The sequence below is a fragment of the Lichenostomus cassidix genome, chromosome 24, assembly GCF_008360975.1.
Source record: "Lichenostomus cassidix isolate B80296 chromosome 24, HeHo_3.0, whole genome shotgun sequence".
NCBI lineage: Eukaryota > Metazoa > Chordata > Aves > Passeriformes > Meliphagidae > Lichenostomus > Lichenostomus cassidix.
This window is the reverse complement of record NC_139504.1, coordinates 822,725-840,427: the sequence shown is the minus strand read 5'-3', so window position 1 is coordinate 840,427 and position 17,703 is coordinate 822,725. Positions and strand designations below refer to the sequence as shown.

The 17,703-nt window shown below is 56.3% G+C and overlaps 1 protein-coding gene across 2 annotated transcripts in view; it reads right to left on the bottom strand.

Moving 5' to 3' along the window:
- Positions 1–17,703, bottom strand: part of ETS1 (ETS proto-oncogene 1, transcription factor) — a 76,960-nt gene that overhangs the window by 30,868 nt on the left and 28,389 nt on the right. The window contains exon 1 of one of the 2 annotated variants that reach the window (XM_085081835.1): positions 16,269–16,590. The exons of the other annotated variant lie outside the window; for it this stretch is intronic. Within the exon in view, the coding sequence (XP_084937961.1) occupies positions 16,269–16,338 (70 nt within the window). The 5' untranslated portion in view covers positions 16,339–16,590. Of the gene's footprint in view, positions 1–16,268; positions 16,591–17,703 lie in introns of those variants that run through there. 2 annotated transcript variants of the gene reach the window in all.

The following is a 17,703-nucleotide window of genomic DNA, read 5'->3' as shown; positions in this document are numbered from 1 at the left end:
GAGATGTCCCAAGGTGAGGGAGAGCAGAGTTCAGCTCTGGGGATCTCACAGCTGGTGAGGAACCAGGCCCAGGGAGAGGATTCTGCAGCCACCATCAGTCACAGCCTGCCTTGCTCAGGCTCCTGCTCCTTCTGCTCCCTCTCCCTGCTTTGTAGTGTGGGTGTTGGATGGCAATCCTGGGAAAGCAGCATCCCTGAGAGTCCCAGGAGCAAGCAGTGAGCAGCCTGGTGGGCAGCTTGCTCCATCCTCCCCAGCTTTTGTGGGAGAGAGGAGGGAATGAAGTGCAAGGGCTAAACCACAGCCCTGAGTCAACGCTCGCTGCCATTACGGGAAAGCTCCATCAGCTCAGCAGGGCCAGGGCCCACAGCTTCTCTTCCTGCAGCAGCTCAGGGGCTTCCCTCAGCTGGGGATTCACTCCATCCTCCCCATTTGGGCTGCTGGAAGGAGCACAGATGGATAAAGCAAACCCTGGGGAGATGCAGCCACCCCTGAGGCTAGGGAACGTGGCCATGGTTTAACAGCGCTCACTGGAACCATTGAAGCAGTCAGAAACAAGAGTGGTCATAATCAAATTCCATCATTGCTGTCCAGAGCAGCTATGGCTGCCCCATCTCTGGAAGTGTCCAAGGCCAGGTTGACAGGGCTTGGAGCAGCCTGGGACAGTGGAAGGTGCCCATGAAATGAGCTGAGCTTTAAGGTCCCTCCCAGGCCAAACCGTTCAGGGTTCCAAGATGAGGTGCTCCAAGGCAGGTGTGGTTCAACTCCAGTACCACCATCAGCTCCTCAGACCCTCCTGCTCTTGGATCAGCTCTGAATGGCCTCTGAAGTCTCTTTAGATTTTACAGCATCACAACTAAAAACTTCCACCAGCCTTTCCTGAGCCTGCTGGCCCAAGGGAAGAGTCCAGGCTCATCAAACCCCTGGGGAGGCTCCCGGCTGGGGACAGTCAGGCCAGGAGGCTGCAATCTCCACCCGCCCAAAGCCCTCCTGCTCAGGAGGCAAAGCCCCTCCTTGCAATCATCCAGCCCTTAACGCCCTCCACCCTCCCTCCTTCCCAACGGGATATCACAGGAGCGGCGTCCCCTCCGGAGCCAGGATTAGCAGCTCACTTCCAGGCTGCGATCGCTGCTCAGCAGGGCTGCAAGGACCCTCCCAGCCTGGCGCAAACCTGTGAGCCACGCTTCCCGCGGGATAATCGCCCTAATCCCTGCTAACCGCGCCGCTCAAGAGCTCTAATCCCCGGGCACGGGCACACGCGCGCTCCCGGAGCTTGGAAAAGCCTGTAATGGACACCCAGCCCTGCTGGAAGCAGGTCAAGTGTGACCAGCCAGCCCAGGTCATGCCCGTGGCGCTGCTCCACCTCCGGGAGATGCTCCTTTCAGCCAAAGCCGGCTCCTCACACCCCTCAGAGCTCGGATTGCTCAACAGCAATGGCAAAAAAAGGCGGGGGAAAGCCCTGCCAAGCCCCAGCGCTCGGCACCGAGCAAACAGCCAGAGATACTCCCGTGCTGCTGGCACAGAGCCCGAGGCGCTCGCGGGGCTCACGCCTGCCACCAGAAGCCGCTTGAAATGCCTCGCTCTGCCCAGACTGGGCTGGGCTAGGAGCCCTCAGCCCCAGCCATGCCCCAGGAGGCTGCCGGGGCTGCAGGAGCTCAGCCTGAGCCCTCCCAGAGCAATCCCACGACGGGCTCCGGCACTCAGGACACGGTGCTCCGGGGTCACCCACACTCGCCGTCCGGGAGAGCTCACATTCCCTTCAGCCAGGTTAAACCCAGGTATTCTGCTGTGTTCTCCTCAGGTCTCTGGCTGATGATGCCATTTTGGGCATCTTTGATGAAGAAGGGATGGGACTGGAGGATGTGTCCCAAAAGAAGAAGGAACCCATCCCAGAACCCATCCCAAAACCATGACATGGATTTTTCCTGGGTTGCAGAAGCACCCATGGGATGGCCCCAAAGTACTCCTGTGATCACCCCTGAGCAGTTCAGATGGAGCATTTCTCCATCCATCCAAACAAACCCTCACACTCTCCTCCAGATATTCATCTCCCTGTCCTTCATTATCCAGGAACAGGGACAGACACAAAGGGGATTCAGCTCCAACACCTCCAGCTGCCACTGCAGGCTGGGGCTGCCAAACCACGCGCCAGAGCCTCCCAACAAGGGAGAGCATGGATGTAGCAAGGCCAGGTTGAGGATAATTGGCAGAACATCGTGTGGGGAGGATGCTGTCAGGATGGGAAGTGTGAACAGTGTGAAAAGGCTGAGATCTCTTGGCAGGGCTGTCCCCTCACAGCAGGAGAAGGGCCAAGGAACCTTCACTCAAACTAAGCTCTTTCGTCACCCACAAAAGGATCCCAACCCTCCAAGCTGGCTCAAACACACCTGAAGAACAAACTGTGCCAGCACACTTTGTGAGCAGCCACACATGACCTCACAGCTCGGGATGTTTTCATCCCACAGTCCTGATGATCCATGTGGAATGACTCCATGCCCTGGATAAAACCCCATTATTTGTGCTGCCCGTCACCAGGACACAACACATCTCTGAGGCAGATGGACTCCAGAGATGACCCTGCTGCTGGGAAATCACTGGTCCTAAAAGGAGCCTCAGTTATCCTTGCCTTGGGATTAGACACGGACCTGCTCAGCCAAACGCCTCCGATGTGTCTGTCCCGAGGAATTCCCCAGCCTTCCCTCGATTGCCCAGCACAGACTGATCTCTCTGTGTCCTGGCCCCAGCCCCTGCCCCCGGGCTGAGCCAAGGCCGCATCACGCCAGACACGAGGGCAGCACATGGCAGGACAGTGGCAGTCCCTGGGGCTGGGATGATGTTCACCCCCCAGATATGTCCACCCACATCAAAGCCTCTCTGCTCCCCCAGCTCCCATTCATCCTCCAGGAATGTTTGTCAGAGCTGCAAGGGCTGGACCGGCTATGGACACGCGGTGTCCATGCAGTCACGAGTGGAAGGTCCCTAGGGATATTCCTACGGCTTCCTCAAGCCCAGAATATCCCCATAGGATGTCGCCAGCTCGAAGGCGGCGATGCGGCAGGATCAGAGGATGACGAGAAGGGAGGCTCGGCAGCTCCGGGTCACCTCCGCTCTCTGCCGCGGGCGCTGGGCGCTGGGCGAGCCCCGCACCGCTCGGCAGCTGCAGATTCCTGCCTGTCCCACCCCCTCCTCCGCAGCCTTCCCCGCCACCCCTTCCCCGCGGGGCACTGCCAGCCAGACAGACATTGCTCAACACGAACTGCAAGTCGCAGCGCATCGCATCCCCCATCGTGCCGAGGGATCGCGGCAGCCGAGCCCACGGACAGCCCCTGCTCTCCTGCAGCTTTGACAGCCTCTCTTTTCCTCCACACACCTGGCTCTGCCCAGGAAGCGCGGGCAGCACTCCAGCAGTGTGTGCAGAGGGAAGGAAGAGGAGGAGGCGGAGCCCAAGGGTTTCTCCCTGCCCTCACCTGTGACCATCAGCTCCCCCTGTCCCCCCCTCACCCCTCTGTCCCAGGGAAGTGTCACTGCTCACCAGGACTCCAGGGCTGCCCTCCCTTATCAGCCCGAGCTGTCTCGATGCCAGTTGCAGTTTCCAAAGGCGGAGAGGGAAGATTAGGATATTTAGCTTTGAAATCAAACAAATAATTGCACAGGCTTTCTGCAAACAGATCAGGGTTGGGAGGTCAGAGAGCAGCTGGTAAATCTCAGCACTGTTTGCTCTGCCTAATAATATTAGACCGAGGATGATCAATCATTTTAATCAACAAAATTATTTATAACTCTTTAGAGCAAACAGTCAACTCTGCTGGCAGCTGCCAAGAGATGGCAGGTAACAATCCACATGCCTCCAATTCCCTTGTGCTGGCTGTGGATTGACTCCTTTGCATCCCTGGATTTACTCCCCTGAACATTTGCCCTCGCAAGTGTCTTGAGCCCTCCTCTCTGAGGGTGTTCCTGGCCAGGGCTCACAAACACACACTCAAACACACACAAATGCACCCAGCAGCTCCTCTGCAGCTGAAGCCTCTCCCAGGGCAGCTCACAGCAGTCACTACACACTCCAAGCACCTTCCAAAGCTGCATCTCCCAGCACAGCAGCATCTCATAGGAGGGGAGGGAGAACCAGCTGGACAGCAGAGGGAAAAGATGGTCTCTCTGCTCTGCCACCTGAGCCAGCCCCATCTCCTTAGCTCTCCTCGGGGCTGTGACTCTGGTGATGCCACTAAATACCTCCAGGGGCACCACGCGTGTCCCAGACACTGCAGATCCCCCCCAGCCCTGGGACAGGTTCTGCACAGCAGCAGATGATCCCGGCAGCCGCAAAAGGACAGGAGCATTTTCCTGGCTGCACTGGAAGCTATGCAAGCCAAGGGATCAGTGTGGAAAGAGAACCAGGGTCAGCTTCCCATCTGAGACCAGGAGGGAACCAGGGACAAGGCCATCCCTGGATGCTCCTGCCAACCTGACCATTTGACCTCCCTGTCCCCTGTCCAAACTCAGCTCCCCCAGTGATGGAGGCCAGGAAAGGGCCTGGGAGAAACCCTGGGAAACAAAGCTCTGCAGCCCACGCCAGCCTCAGGAAGAGCAGTGCCAAAGCAATTTCATTTCACAACTTCCCAGGAACAATTCTCCGGGTATTATTAATTTTTAAGCAGACAAGAAAGCAAACAAAAGGGATTTTCCAGGAGAGCCCCCAAGATTAATCCTCTCCATCCCAGGCTGCACACAGGGCTCCTGGGATTTGCCCAGATGTTTTACACTATGCAACATCCAGGTTTCCAGGATCCTCATGCACAGGAGTGAGGGTTTTCCCAATCGACCCCAGGAAGCTCTTCTTTTCTAGCTGCTACTTCTAGGAAACTTGCCACCAGGGAAGGGACCAGCACAGGGATTGGGCCAGACCAAGCCCTGGGAAGATGAAGGTGGGAGTGAGCTGGGGAAGGCGGCCAAAGACGAGCTGGGCTGCCCCATCAGCCTCAGTCATCCCCATCCCAGAGCCAAGCGTTGTCCAGGATGGGATTATGTCACCTCCTGGCCTCAGCCGGGAAGAGCGAAGGGCAGGCAGGGATAAATCCAAGCGGCTGGAGGTGCTCGGATCTGCCCAGAGGAAGCCTGAGCTTGGAAACCTCTGCAAGGGCTGGGGGAGAGAGGCTGGGACACTCCCAGGCCTCGCATCCACCCCGCGCAGCATCCGGAAGCTATTAAGGAATTACAGCCTCCCTGGCCCCGAGCCCTCCTCGGCAGAAGTGCCTGGGAGCAGATGGTGAAAGGGCTGATTGAATTCGGCTGCTCAGGCCAAGAGGCTCTTTAGGAGAGACTCAGTGGAGGAGGGGGTGGAGGGGGCGGCATTTGGCGACTCGGGAGCTGGGAGCCCTTGCCAGGAACTCCAGGAATCCTCCATCAACCATAACGAGGCTGGAGGAACTTTGGCAGGGACTTGGATGTGTGGTTTGGGGGTGTGAGATTCCCTCGGGAGCTTGGCCCCGACCTCCTGGTGGTCCAGGAGTGAATCCTCAGTGATCCAAGGATGGTTCCTCTCCATGGACATCTTCATCTCCAAGGGCACCGTGACTGCTGCGTTGGACCAGCCCCATTGCAGGGAGGTGGGATGGCCCCAAGAGCAGTGTGATTCCAAGCCTCGATCCCAACTGAGAAGGAGGCACAGGAGCTGTGAGCTCAGCAGCCCTGCCTACCCCCAGGGTCTTCCTCCCAGAAAAAAAGCAGGTTTGCAAAGATCCTTAATTCCCAATTTGGTGTAATCCCACCCCATTCCCAGCGACCATGGGAAGGCACTGTGCATGGGACCAGACCTCCCAACGAGCCCTCAGAAAGGGAACTCCAATGACTCTGGATGGGGAGGAGGTGGGGAAAAAAGACCAGGATGAGAGAAATGTAGAATGGAAAAAAGCCAACAGGAGGGAAAAGAAAAAAAGAAGGATAAATATGCTTCGAAAGTCATCTTTGGTGCCAGCCCTGCCAGAGGTATTGCCAGTGCCTGGGCAAAAACACTGATGGAGGAACTAACATTGCCTGGGGATGAAGGAAGGGCTTAAAGCCTCCATGGAAAGTGGAGGAAGAAAAAGGAGGAATGTCCCAAAAACCACCCCAGTCCCAAGCTCCAGGCTCCCTGTCCTGGCCAGCCAGCTCCAGCTCCCCACTCCCTGTGTCCCGGGGGGACAGGCATGGGCTCCGAGCCCCCGTGCCATCCCCTGTCTCCGAATCCATCCCTGTTTTTCCAAGGGAGAAAGCTCCAGTGAGTCCCGCCGGGATCCTTGGCCGGCTGCCCCGGCTGCCCGAGGTTGGGAAATCGGGAGCCTGGTCAGGCTCTGCCGGAGGGGCCGGCACGGAGCGCTCCGTGACCGTCAGGGGATCTTTGCGGAGCAATCTTTTCCGAGACAAGTCATGAGATTATTTCTTGCCTGGAATTTGCTCCCGCAGCTCCCATCGGCCCCGGACTGCTGAGTCAAGAGACCGCCGGGGCTGTGCCCTCCAGATGAGTAAATAAATTGCCATGGGGAGTGCGGGGGGCCGGGGGGGCCTGGCGCCCGGCGGGGCGCGGGATGGGGCAGGGAGGGGACCCGATGACTCCCGAGCCTTGGGCTGGGGATGGATCCCGGCTTGGCAGCCGCGCACCGAGTTCGTCACCAGATTAGCGAGCGGTTACACACGCGGCTTAAAGGCACACCATCCTCCCCTGCCCTTCTCTTCCCTTCCCTCCTTTTCCTACGGGGTTTTATCCCCCTTCCTCCTCCTTCTTTTATTTTTTCTGAATTTCTTTCAGCCTAACTGTGGCTCTCAGCGAGTGCCTGCGACTGGCAGCCGGGAAGCCACGGCAGCCCTTGAAGATGCCGAAGGGGCAGAGGGTCCAACCCGGCGGTGACACAGCTCGGGGCAGCCCCTGCTCCCCCTGATCCCCTTCTGTCCCCATGCCGCCGATCCCCTCCCTGCCCATGCCGCTCCGCCGGGCAGCCAGGTCACTCTATAGGATCCACATGGCCCCGGCTGCTCCGGGCTCGGCTCTTTGGAAGCAGGAATGGTGCGAGTCATCCCGCTCGAAGGCAAACAGGCGCAGGGCCGGGGCCTTTCATGTTGCAGCCTTTGGAGCCAAATTCAAATCTGGAGCCGCTTAGAGGGATGGAAAGAGCCCCAGTGAGGAATGGCCCCGCCGGGCCGCGGCTACCGGGACAGCTCCGAATCCCAAACCCCACGGCTGCCGCTGGAAAGGGAAACTTTCCCAGCCTTCCCAGAACCCGGCACAGCTTCGGACACCGAGCCCAAACTTGCTGGCAACCCTTCACAAGGATGGGGTTGGGAAATGCCACGCGCTCAGGGCACCGCGATGCCAATCCCAACCTGCTGGGCTCCTCTGCTGCCTGCGGCTGATGCCAGCGATTGAGCAAAGGAGTTTTTTCTCATTTCCAGCTGCAGACCAGGAGGAATTGCGTTTACTGACCTCATGGAGCAGTCTGAGGGATGGAGCAGTTGGGTAACGTGCCTCAAGCACTTGAAAAGAGAAAGCTCTTGGCACTGCATTTTCAAACCGCTTCTAACAATAATGAGTAAAAAAAGAAGGGGGGGCGAAAAGACCCAAATTTCACGTGTTCCACTCCATCTTTTTTTAATTTTCCAGTGGAAAAAGCCAGGACTACTCAGCTTTTGCAAGTTGTTTCTTCAGAGGGTTCAGGTTTCGGTAAACAATTGCTCAAAACTAAAAGGTAAGAAAACGAAAATCCCCTTTGCTGCTTCCAGAGCAGTGACCAAAATTCAGTGGCTTTGCAAAAACACACGCAGGCACCTCTGAAAAAAAACTTTCATGTGGGTCAAAAAGCCACAGTTTGATTATTGTGATAAAAAGTGCTGACAATGGGGGGAAAACAACAAACAACCCCCAAAGCACTGTCTGGTGTCCAGCTCCAGCTTTTGGGGTTGCTGGTGGCAGTGTCAGCTTCCCTTAGTCAGCAGTTTTATCCTGCAAGGACATCCCAGGAGAGGCAGCAGCCCAGTGGGAATCCCAGCAAGCCCCATCCTGCTGTGCCAGACACCGAGGGATGCTGAGCCATTCACCTGCCCCAGTCACCCAGGAGTGCCAAACTGGGAATTCCAGGAGGCCAATAGGTCCAGGCTGGGCTGGTGCTGTGGAGGAGCCAGGGAGGAGCTGGACCGTGGAACACAGAGCATGGAAAATGGGAATCCTGCAAGCAGAGGGAGACCTGGAGCACATGGCCGGGGATGTTCCCACCTCCCTGCTGCGGCGGAATGGGGACACCATGCCTCAGTTTCCCTCAAAACAAGGTCTCATCAAGACTTTCCTCAACATCTTTTGGGGTAAGAGGCCCCAAAGCTTTACCCAAAAATCTGTATTTAAAGAAAAGCCCAGTCCCTGCGCTCCCCACCAGCCATGTGAAGAATGCCTTGGAATCACATCAAGTATTTGAGATGAGATGGGGGGAGAGGGGGCACGGCGAGGGGAGAGGGGGAGCTTTTGACTCAGTGTCTGGCTTCTTTCATCAATCCCACATTCCTGCTCATGCCATCACCCTCCGGGAAAGTGCGACAACCTACAGAACCCATGTGGAGCCAATTTAGAATCCCCTCCGTGTAAGAAAATGCATTTTGTTCATTAACAAGCTCTGGATGCTCAGCTGGGGTGAGGAGGCAGCCTGCAGCCCCACATCCATCCCAGAACCACAGAATTCAGTGGGACATATCCTACACACAGCCACATCCCAGAGGAGAGCAGTGCTTTCTGCATACCTTCCCAGGACACTTCTTCCAGCCCAAATAACCCCGGGATTCCTGCATCAGCCACCTGAGCTGGAGGTCTCTGCATCTGCTTTACAGGAAAGGTTTAAAACAGAGGAAAAAAAGCTGGAAGGCAGGGAATTGCTGGAAGAGGGATTGCTGTTGTTCTCAGCACCAACTGGGGGATGAATGAATGGGAATTACAGCCCCAGAGCCCAGTTCAGCCCCAGACAGAGCTCTGTGACTTTGCACATCCCAATCCACAACTGCGGCTGTCACAATGACTCCAATCCTCATTCCCAAACCAGAGGGAGCCACAGAAACAAGGGGATTTTCCTCTCTGGGAAAGCAAGCTGCTGTTTCTCGGTGCATTTGGGATATTTTTCTGGCAGGTTATATTTATCCACAGGCTCCAGGAACCAGATGTGGGACTGAGGGGCTGTGCTGCACCAGCTTCCTGATTTCCTGCAAACACCATGTCCACCTGCCCTGCACAGACCTGGACACGGCATGGAGGGAGCCAGGAAATTGTGCAAGGTCAGCAAGGCCAGGGGAGGGGACAGGGAAAAACGTGTCACCTGCCTGGTCCTGCACAGGGGATATTGCTCCCATGAGTTGATCCTGTTCATGGGACAGAGGAGCAAACCAGGTCTTGGATTTTGGCAGTTGAGCGAAAAAAAACCTGAAAACCTCAACATGAAAATGCAGAGTTTCATCTCAGTTCAGAAGGAGATAGTGGTGAGAGAGCAGGGTTTGTCCCCATCCAGAGCTACTCCGAGCCACCCATTCCTCTGGAGAAGGATGGAACACCTTGGAGCAGTTCTGAGGAAAGCACTGAGGGCTCTGCCTTCCCCTCAGCACAGCCATGCAGGGGATCAGGCTCTGCAAGGCAACATTTGCAGCCTGTGAATGTTGGGGGTGGCTGCACCGAGACACTGGGGCTGAGACTTTGCACCAAATGACAAACTGAAAGCACCCTGGGGGTGTCCAAGGCCAGGCTGGACAGCGCCCTGAGTCACCTGGACCAGTGGAAGGTGTCCCTGCCATGGCAGGGGGTGGAACTGAATAAGTTTTAAGGTCCCTTCCAACCCAAACCATCCTAAGATTCTGGGATTTATTCCTTTTTTTGCCATCTCTCCAGACCTGGCCTCCAACTCTGCATCCACCCCAGTGTGTCCCTCCCCTGTTCCAGGAGATATTCAGGCACACAAAGCCACTGTAGGTTTCCACATTTTCCCATAATTGCCACAGAATCCTGCAGGCACAAATCCTCAAACCTGGTAAGGCTGGGCTGGAGATTTGAGAGCAGCTCTGCAGGGCTGTGCAGCAGGACTGATCCCAGCTTTCCAAGGGTCACCTTTGCAGGAGGAGATCCTCCAGGCTCATTATCTCTGGAGCCATCTCCCAGCTCAGCCATGGGCAGCACTCAAGTGCTTCCCCCCCCCAAATTCCACTGCACCTGGGAAAAATGTAGGAGCTCGTAGGAGAATCAATAAATATTTATTGTTTAACCAGCAGTATTTTGACTGGAGATGTAAGCATGGCCCTGTGCCAGGGAAACCAGAGCCTTCTTGGCCAGCACTGCAAACAAATTTTTGTCTGTATCTCGTTGGAAGATTATAAACTACACAATGAAAGGGGAAAAAAAAGAAACACAGGCAGTGAGCAGCTTAGTCACAGAAGAGGAACAAAAGAGCTGAGATGGATAACTGTGGCGTGGGGTTACAAAAAAAAGGGCTGCAGGCCTGAGTTTTGGCTGTGAGACAGCTGTGCTGCTCAGATCAGCTGCAGATTGTGCCACTGGATCCTGCTGGGATGGGGCTTGGAGCTGCACCACGAGGCACTGGAGAGACACTGGAATCCATCAGGAACTTCCAGCCGAAAAGGAAACTGGGGAGTCAGGGCTTTACCCATGCAGGCACAGCTTTGCACCCATAGGAAGATCACAATTCCCACAGGATCCCCCAATCACAGTGGGGTGAACGGTCAGGCCATGGCTCCAGGGGAATTTCAGTGCTCAAATAAAGCAGATCGTCCCCTCCTGCTCCTCCTCAGTGTCCTGGCACATTCCTACCCAGCACAGGTGTCCCACCAGGCAAAATTTGTCAGCCTGGAGGATGCCAGAGCTCCATCCTTTGGATCAGAGACAGCAAAGACACTTTCCCTCCTAAACCAGGTAATCTGCTCACGTTGTGCCACGCAAGGACCAGCTGACTGTGCAAGAAGGAAAAGTCCCTCTTGCATTATCTGGGACAGATTTACTTGGATTTGTTCCCTTCTGCTGCCAAAATCCCAGCAGATCCTGGTGCCACAACTGAGAAGAGCCTTTTGGGGTGACAGCTGTGCCAGCTGACAGCCCTGAAGTGCATTCAAAGTCTGCTCTTCCTCATACACACCTGTCCTGAAAGGCTGAGACAGATCTGCTCCCACTCAACCAGCAGCTGGAGAACACAACCCACCTTCCATTCCATCTCCAATATCAAACAGGAATCCCAGGGTTTACCCACAGGACAACCTCTGCACCCTGACCCTGATCCAGCTGCCCCCAGCTCCTCACAGAGCAGAATCCATTCCCAAGGGTACAGCACTTCCACAGCAGCAAATCCAGAGCTGGCTCCAGAGAATCTGTGGCTGCCCCATCCCTGGAAGTGTCCAAGGCCAGGCTGGACAGAGCTTGGAGCAGCCTGGGCTAGTGGAAGGTGCCCCAGGTGGAATGAGAAGGTCTTTAAGGCCATTCCAACCCAAACCCTTATGGGATTCTGTGATAATCCCCTGGGCAGAGCTCAGCGTGCCACAGTCCCGCTGGACTCCCAGCCACTCACTGCCTGCCTGCCAGCAATCTGCTCCGGATTTGGGAGCGCAGGAAGTCATAGGATGTCTCAGCAGCTCGTTTTGGAGAGCTGGAGCACAGCATTCCAGCGTGAGCCTGTGTTATCCCTACATTCTCTAAGGCCCATCAAAGCATGGCACGCTGTAATTACATGGCAAATTAGGGGCCACTTCATGTAACGACACTGTAATTACACACTTGGTGCGTGCTTTGGGGACTCGAGCATGGAAACGTGGAGGGAATGGGGGTTTGTTCCTGTTCGCTGGAAATCTCACTCCCTGTAGCCAGGTTCAAAACGAGGGGTGTGCTTTCATGGATGAATCCCTGAAGGACAGCTCCGTGAGTTCCCCTCTTTCCACGTTTCAGAGCTTCGGTGTGAAGTTGACACTAAAAAGCTGGAGCTGGTGGCAGCCAAGTGCAGCCAGTCCCTCCTCCTGGGAACCTCTCATTCCCGAATCCCGGCTGGATACCTCAGTAATGGGCATTTTGTCAGCGCATAGAGAGGTAATTGCTCTTCTTCAGCTGAGTTCTCACCTCCTCCGCAGGCAATCAGCACGGAAAATGCGAGAGCAGCCCCAAGCCCTCCACTTGTGAGCCTCAGCCTCGCTGCTGCTGATTCCAGCCCACACAGAGCATCCCCAGCCGAGCCCAGCTCTCACTTTGGCTGCACTGCAGAGCAAAGCATTCCCAAAGATCCGCGCGAAATTCCTGCATCCCTGAAATCACCGCGCAGTGCTTTCCTTTCCCCGGGCTCTGGCATTCTGTGAGTCCCGGGGAGCACAGGTGGGTGCTTTCCCAGCACCACTGAGGCAGAGGGAGGGACAGAGAACATCCCAAAGCAGGGAGGGAAATGCTGGAGTTCTCTCCTGTGTTTTATCTCGCATGGAAAGAAAACGTGGCCATGCAGGAGCCAGCTCCTGTCAACAGCAGGGAAACTGAGTCACGCAGCAGCTGACACCGCTGGAGGGATCAGCCCTGCAAGGATAACGCAGGATCCAACCTTCCTTTTTGGATGAGAATAATATTGCATGTCCCTGAGCACTTTCACCCCGACCAGCTCAGCAAACTGACCCCTCTTGGAGGGGCAGATCCAGCTGTGACCCTGTTCCCTGCACACCTGGGAACCAAGGATGGCTGCAAACTGTGCTCACTAGACAAGGCAGAGGACAGAATGAAGGATCCCCTCCCAAAACCTAAAGAAAAGGGATTTTATCTGCCATTTGCCCACAGCGAGGCTCTGTGGAGGAGCTCTGCATTTGCCAGACTCGCTTTAAATGCAAACTCCCTTATTTGTCTGCAATGAAAGTGAAAGCAAAGCCTGACCTGGCTGTGGGAAGGGGGAGCAGCACGGTTCAGGCACGTCCTACACCCCAAACCAGTATGGGAACTGTGTAGGAGCTTCCCTGGACCCTGCACCACCACAGCAGGAGAATCAGAATCTTACAAAGGTTTGGGTTGAAAGGGAAAATCTTGCTTCAGCCCTAACTGACGTGGTCCCAGATCCTAAACAGAGGGAAAAGCTCTTGCCAGATAAAAATACACCCCTGGGATGCCACCCCCGCACAGGCCAATGGAAACAACGTGTCCATGTCCCAGCTGTCCTCAGGGTAGGCATGGGAAGAGCCGAAGAGCTGAAAAGAGCAGATTTCTGTGCTGCATGTGCATGGAGCAAATCCTTTTTCCAGGAACAAATCCACCCCTGTGCCTGAAACACACCTCCAGGGAAAGGAGGCAAAAGGAGAGGTGGATGCAGGACAGGGAGCTCAGCATCCCTGCTCCACCTGGGATGCCCAGGAATGTCACCTGGGATTTCAGCCCTGCCCTGGTACCTCGGGGGTGGGCAAACCTCTAGCTTCCTTAGCAAGAAATGAGTGCTTGGGAGCCCCAGTTACACCCCACAGCCCCCAGCAAGGGCTGTGCTGCTGCTTCCCACTCTGCCCACAGCCAGCAAATGGAGCTCAGCAGAGCTGCAGGAAACAAAGTGATTTGTGGAGGGCAGCGCTCACCAGCCCCAGATGAAGTTCCCCCTTGGGGTTGATTTTTGCATGGTTTGGGGTTTTACTGTCTCAAAAAACATCCCACCAAGCCATTGGTGGATCAGCCATGTATGTACAACCACAAGTGATGTTGCCATCGTATCCATCAGAGTCTTACAAAAACACCCATGAAATACAGATAGAAAAATATAAAAACACCTATGCACGTAAAATTGTATCTTGAGGGAGAATCCACCCCCGTGGGGTTCTGGCTCTGACCTGTTCCTCTCACTCACACATTCCTGCTGGTAACAGCATGGGTGGAGGGGGGAATTTGGCTTTGGAAGCTTTGTATAACTCCACATCCCTTCCAGGTTATTTTTAAACCCTTCGGACACACCACAAGTCCCACCAAATGTTTTGCAGAGGTGTGGGGTGGAGCAGGGCTTGTTTTAGGGGGTGAGAGAGGGCAGAGGTGCAGTTTTATGGGGCACCTGGCACATCAAACCCCCTGCACAACTGAAATCCTATGGCTGCAGGGACGCTCCCTGCCCAAGGTTAACCCCATGGATCCCACCGGGCACAGCTGCTTTGGGAAGGGACAAGGGGCAGTCCTTCTCAGCCCACTTTGGAATTAAGGACAATGGGAACATTTGGTGCCAGCTTCAGGGCTGCAGGAGCCATCAGGTAGCAGAGGAGTCCTCCACGAGCAGAGAGAAGTGATGTCCCCTCCCCATGGCATGGCTGGATCCCAGGAACACAACCCAGCAGCATCCCCACTCCTTCTCTCACCATCAATCCCACCAAACCAGAAAGCTTCAGCATTCCCTTGGAGTTGGAGGGGAAATGAGGTTAAGCCAGCTAATTGACAGCACTGACCTTTGTGGCTCCCAGCGAGCACAGCCACCAGCACAGGAGCGGCTGCAGCTGAGGCTGATGGGGGGGCAGCTCTTTTCTACCTCTGAGTTTGTGTTTTGCAGTGCTCTTCCTGCCTCAGTTTAAACTTCGGGTCAGCTCTAAGAACTGTTTGCTGACATCAGCTGCAGAAGAGCTTTCAGGGACAGAAGAAAATGAACTTAAAGAAGAGTGAAACTCTGAGTCCTCCCTTCGGGCACCAGGGAATTCCAGGGCTCAGACACCCAGAGCACACAGAGCCTCGGTGGGAGCTCTCACCCACACCAGGAGAGCTCAGATTCAGACAGATACTTTGTTCTGGAGTGAAGAGCAAACCCCACATCCCCGCGATGTTCCAGATATTTATTCCTATCCCGTTTTCCTCCACTCCAAGCAAATAGGCGGCCCTCAGTAGCTGAAGGGCAGGAATGAGTCTTCACCAAAGCTTTAGGAAATAGGCACAAACAGGTCCTCAGCTCCACTCGAGCCTCTCATTTCAGCTGTGTAGATGCATCCCCAGCATCCCTCAGGCATTTTGAAGGCCGGTGTTCCCCAGCCCACAGCTGGGAGCCAAGCTGAGCCTCGGAGCTCAGGGCAGGGAGCACCAACATGGCTCTGCCCAGCATAGGGAGCTCCCCACGGCCAGGGAGGGCAGGAGGAGGGATCCTGAGGGAGACACTCCTGCACTGAACACTCTGTAGCCCATAGATGCCTGCCTTTGGAGTTCTCTGCAACCCAGCTGATGCTGCACCAGCATCTATCGAAGTCTAAGCACCAAACCCTGTGTGGCTCCGGCACTCAGCTGTCATTTTATTTCCACATGCAGCCCAAAATCCCAATGCCTGCAGGAGCTCTTCCCCCTTTCTGGCTTTCCTAGAAACTTCCTAACCGGCAGAGAAATGCACAACTGTCTTTAATTTGATTTTCTTCTCCGCACCGGCGCTACACAAAATCCAGCAAATTTCCAGTTTGGCGCAGTGGGAATTGCAGCAGGGAGAGATGAAGCAACAGGATTCGTTTTACGCAGAAAAATGAGGTTTTTTTTTTCCCTGCGAGCCCTCCAAACTCCATCCTCCACCTCGCCTGGGCAGGGCAGAGAGCAGTTGAGCGCCCGGGGTCAGCGAGCAGCCAGACGCCAGCGGTGTGTGAACAGCAGCCCTTATTCTGGTCAGGACTCGGCTCGGAGAGTAACCACAGCCAGCAGCAGCTGAACTCACCGCTACAACACAAAAAACCCTTCTCGCCTGCCTTCAGTAAAGTGTTGCTCTCTGCACCCTCCCTCCACCCATTTTTGCAGCTCCAGAAGGGCGGAAAAAAAAATCAAAGCGGCGGGTTTTCCTGGATTAAACGTGCTAAATCCAGAGCAGTTACCGCTGGAGTTGTGTTTCCCAAATAGCACGAGTGCTTGGACCACACAAGACATTTCCAGCAAGGGATGGGGAGAACTCACATCCCAGCTAAGGATGTGAACAGGCACAGAGTCCCGGGGAGCGCATCTGTCTTGCCTCCCCGCCCGACGGGCTTGCCTACATCCCGGCAAGGATGCCAGGAGCATGGGGAAAGGAGGCTGGAGGGGCGGCGGGATGGTTTTTAAGAGAAGGAGGGGGATGGAAAGTCATAAAAGCGCTCGAAAAGTCAATTCGCCTTCGGCTCCGGGCAGAGCCCGGGCGGCGCCGCTGCGCTGCGCCTTGGGGTACGCTCGGCGTTCCCTACCAAAAGACACCCTCGAAAACCCCACCCAAACCTCGCCGGTAAGTCCCCCGCCGCCCTCGCAAGGAGAAGGGGACAGGGCTGCGCGGAGCGGGGCGCGGAGGGGACACGACGCTCACCGGGGGACGGGAAGAGCTCGATGTCCACCTTCTCCGTCTTGATGATGGTCAGATCCACCGCCGCCTTCATGGCTGGGGCAGCGCCGCGGGGGCGTCGCGCCGGGATCGGGGGGCGGCGGCTGAGCCCCGCCGAGCGCGGAGCGGGGCGCCCGGGGCAGCGCGGCCGGCGCTGCCTCCCTCCTCCCGCTGCTCTTCCTCCTCTTCCTCCTCCTCCTCCTCCTCCTCCTGCTTCCTTCCTTCCTTCCGCGCTCCCTCGCTCCGCTCCCGGCTGCGCTCCTCTCGCCGCCGCTGCGCTCCGCTCCGCCTCGCCCGTCTCCGCCGCCGCCGCCCCGGCCGGGCAGAGCCGAGGGGAGGGCTCTGGGCTGGCCCCGAGCGGTGACAGCGGCGGAGGGACCCGCCCAGCCCTGCCCCGCCCCGCCCCGGAGGCGGCCCCGGCCCTGGCACCGCGGGGAGCGGAGCCGGCGCTGCCGCGGGGAACGGGGGGTCCGGGATGGAGCGGGGGCAGCACATCCAGGGCGCCTCCCCACCGACCTCTGCTCGCACCCCTGACCCGAACAGGACGGGAAAAGAGTTTGAGCACGGGAAAATGCCGCTGGCTGCAGGCAGACCTGGCTGGAGCTGCTGCCCCAAACCGATGGCTCTTGAAGCCAGGCCTGTTGGCTTCACCCTGCCTGTCTCGACATGAACCGCTGCCTTTCACACTCACCCCTTCAGCTCCCCTCCATGCTCACATCATCCCCTCACATTTCCAGCACTCCTTCATCCATCGCCCCTTCACATTCCCATCATCCCAACCTGGAGCAGCCTGATCCTCTCCCACCCACAAGCACATCCAAACACAGGGACATGGCCAGGGCACAGCATGTGTGCACAACGGGTGACAGCCAGGGGTGCTGCTCCCAGGCCTGCTTGGTACAGGTGGGAAGCCAAAAAGGGTTGGGAACTGACTGGATAAAAACCATCTTGAAGATGCAAGATGAGTATCATGCCAGCATAGCATGGAGTTAACAGAAGAATATCGGTTTTCACATGAAATCTGTTTGATTGTATTTAGGTAGCACAAACTTCAGACCACAAACGGTAGAGCAGAAGGAGAATATGACTCACAGATGTCAGCTTACCGGTACAGCGAAAAAAAGTCATTAGCAACCAGCTCTTGTGGTTCTGTCACTCCGAAAGTCTTTAACAGCCTCTGACTCTCTGGCACAGATCGGGCTGCTCTCATCAAAGATGGGCTCAAGCGAACATCGGCCCACAGGAGCAGCTGCCCAGGATCAAGGTCACTGCCCAGCCCTTGGGGTGGACCAGGGTCCCACTTGCAAACACCCCTGAAAACTCCCAAGGCCCCGAAAGATGAGCTGCAGAGGCAAACGCTGCAGCTCAGGTTATTTCACTTCTGCAGCATGGCCTTTCTGAGCCACCATGGGCGTATTTA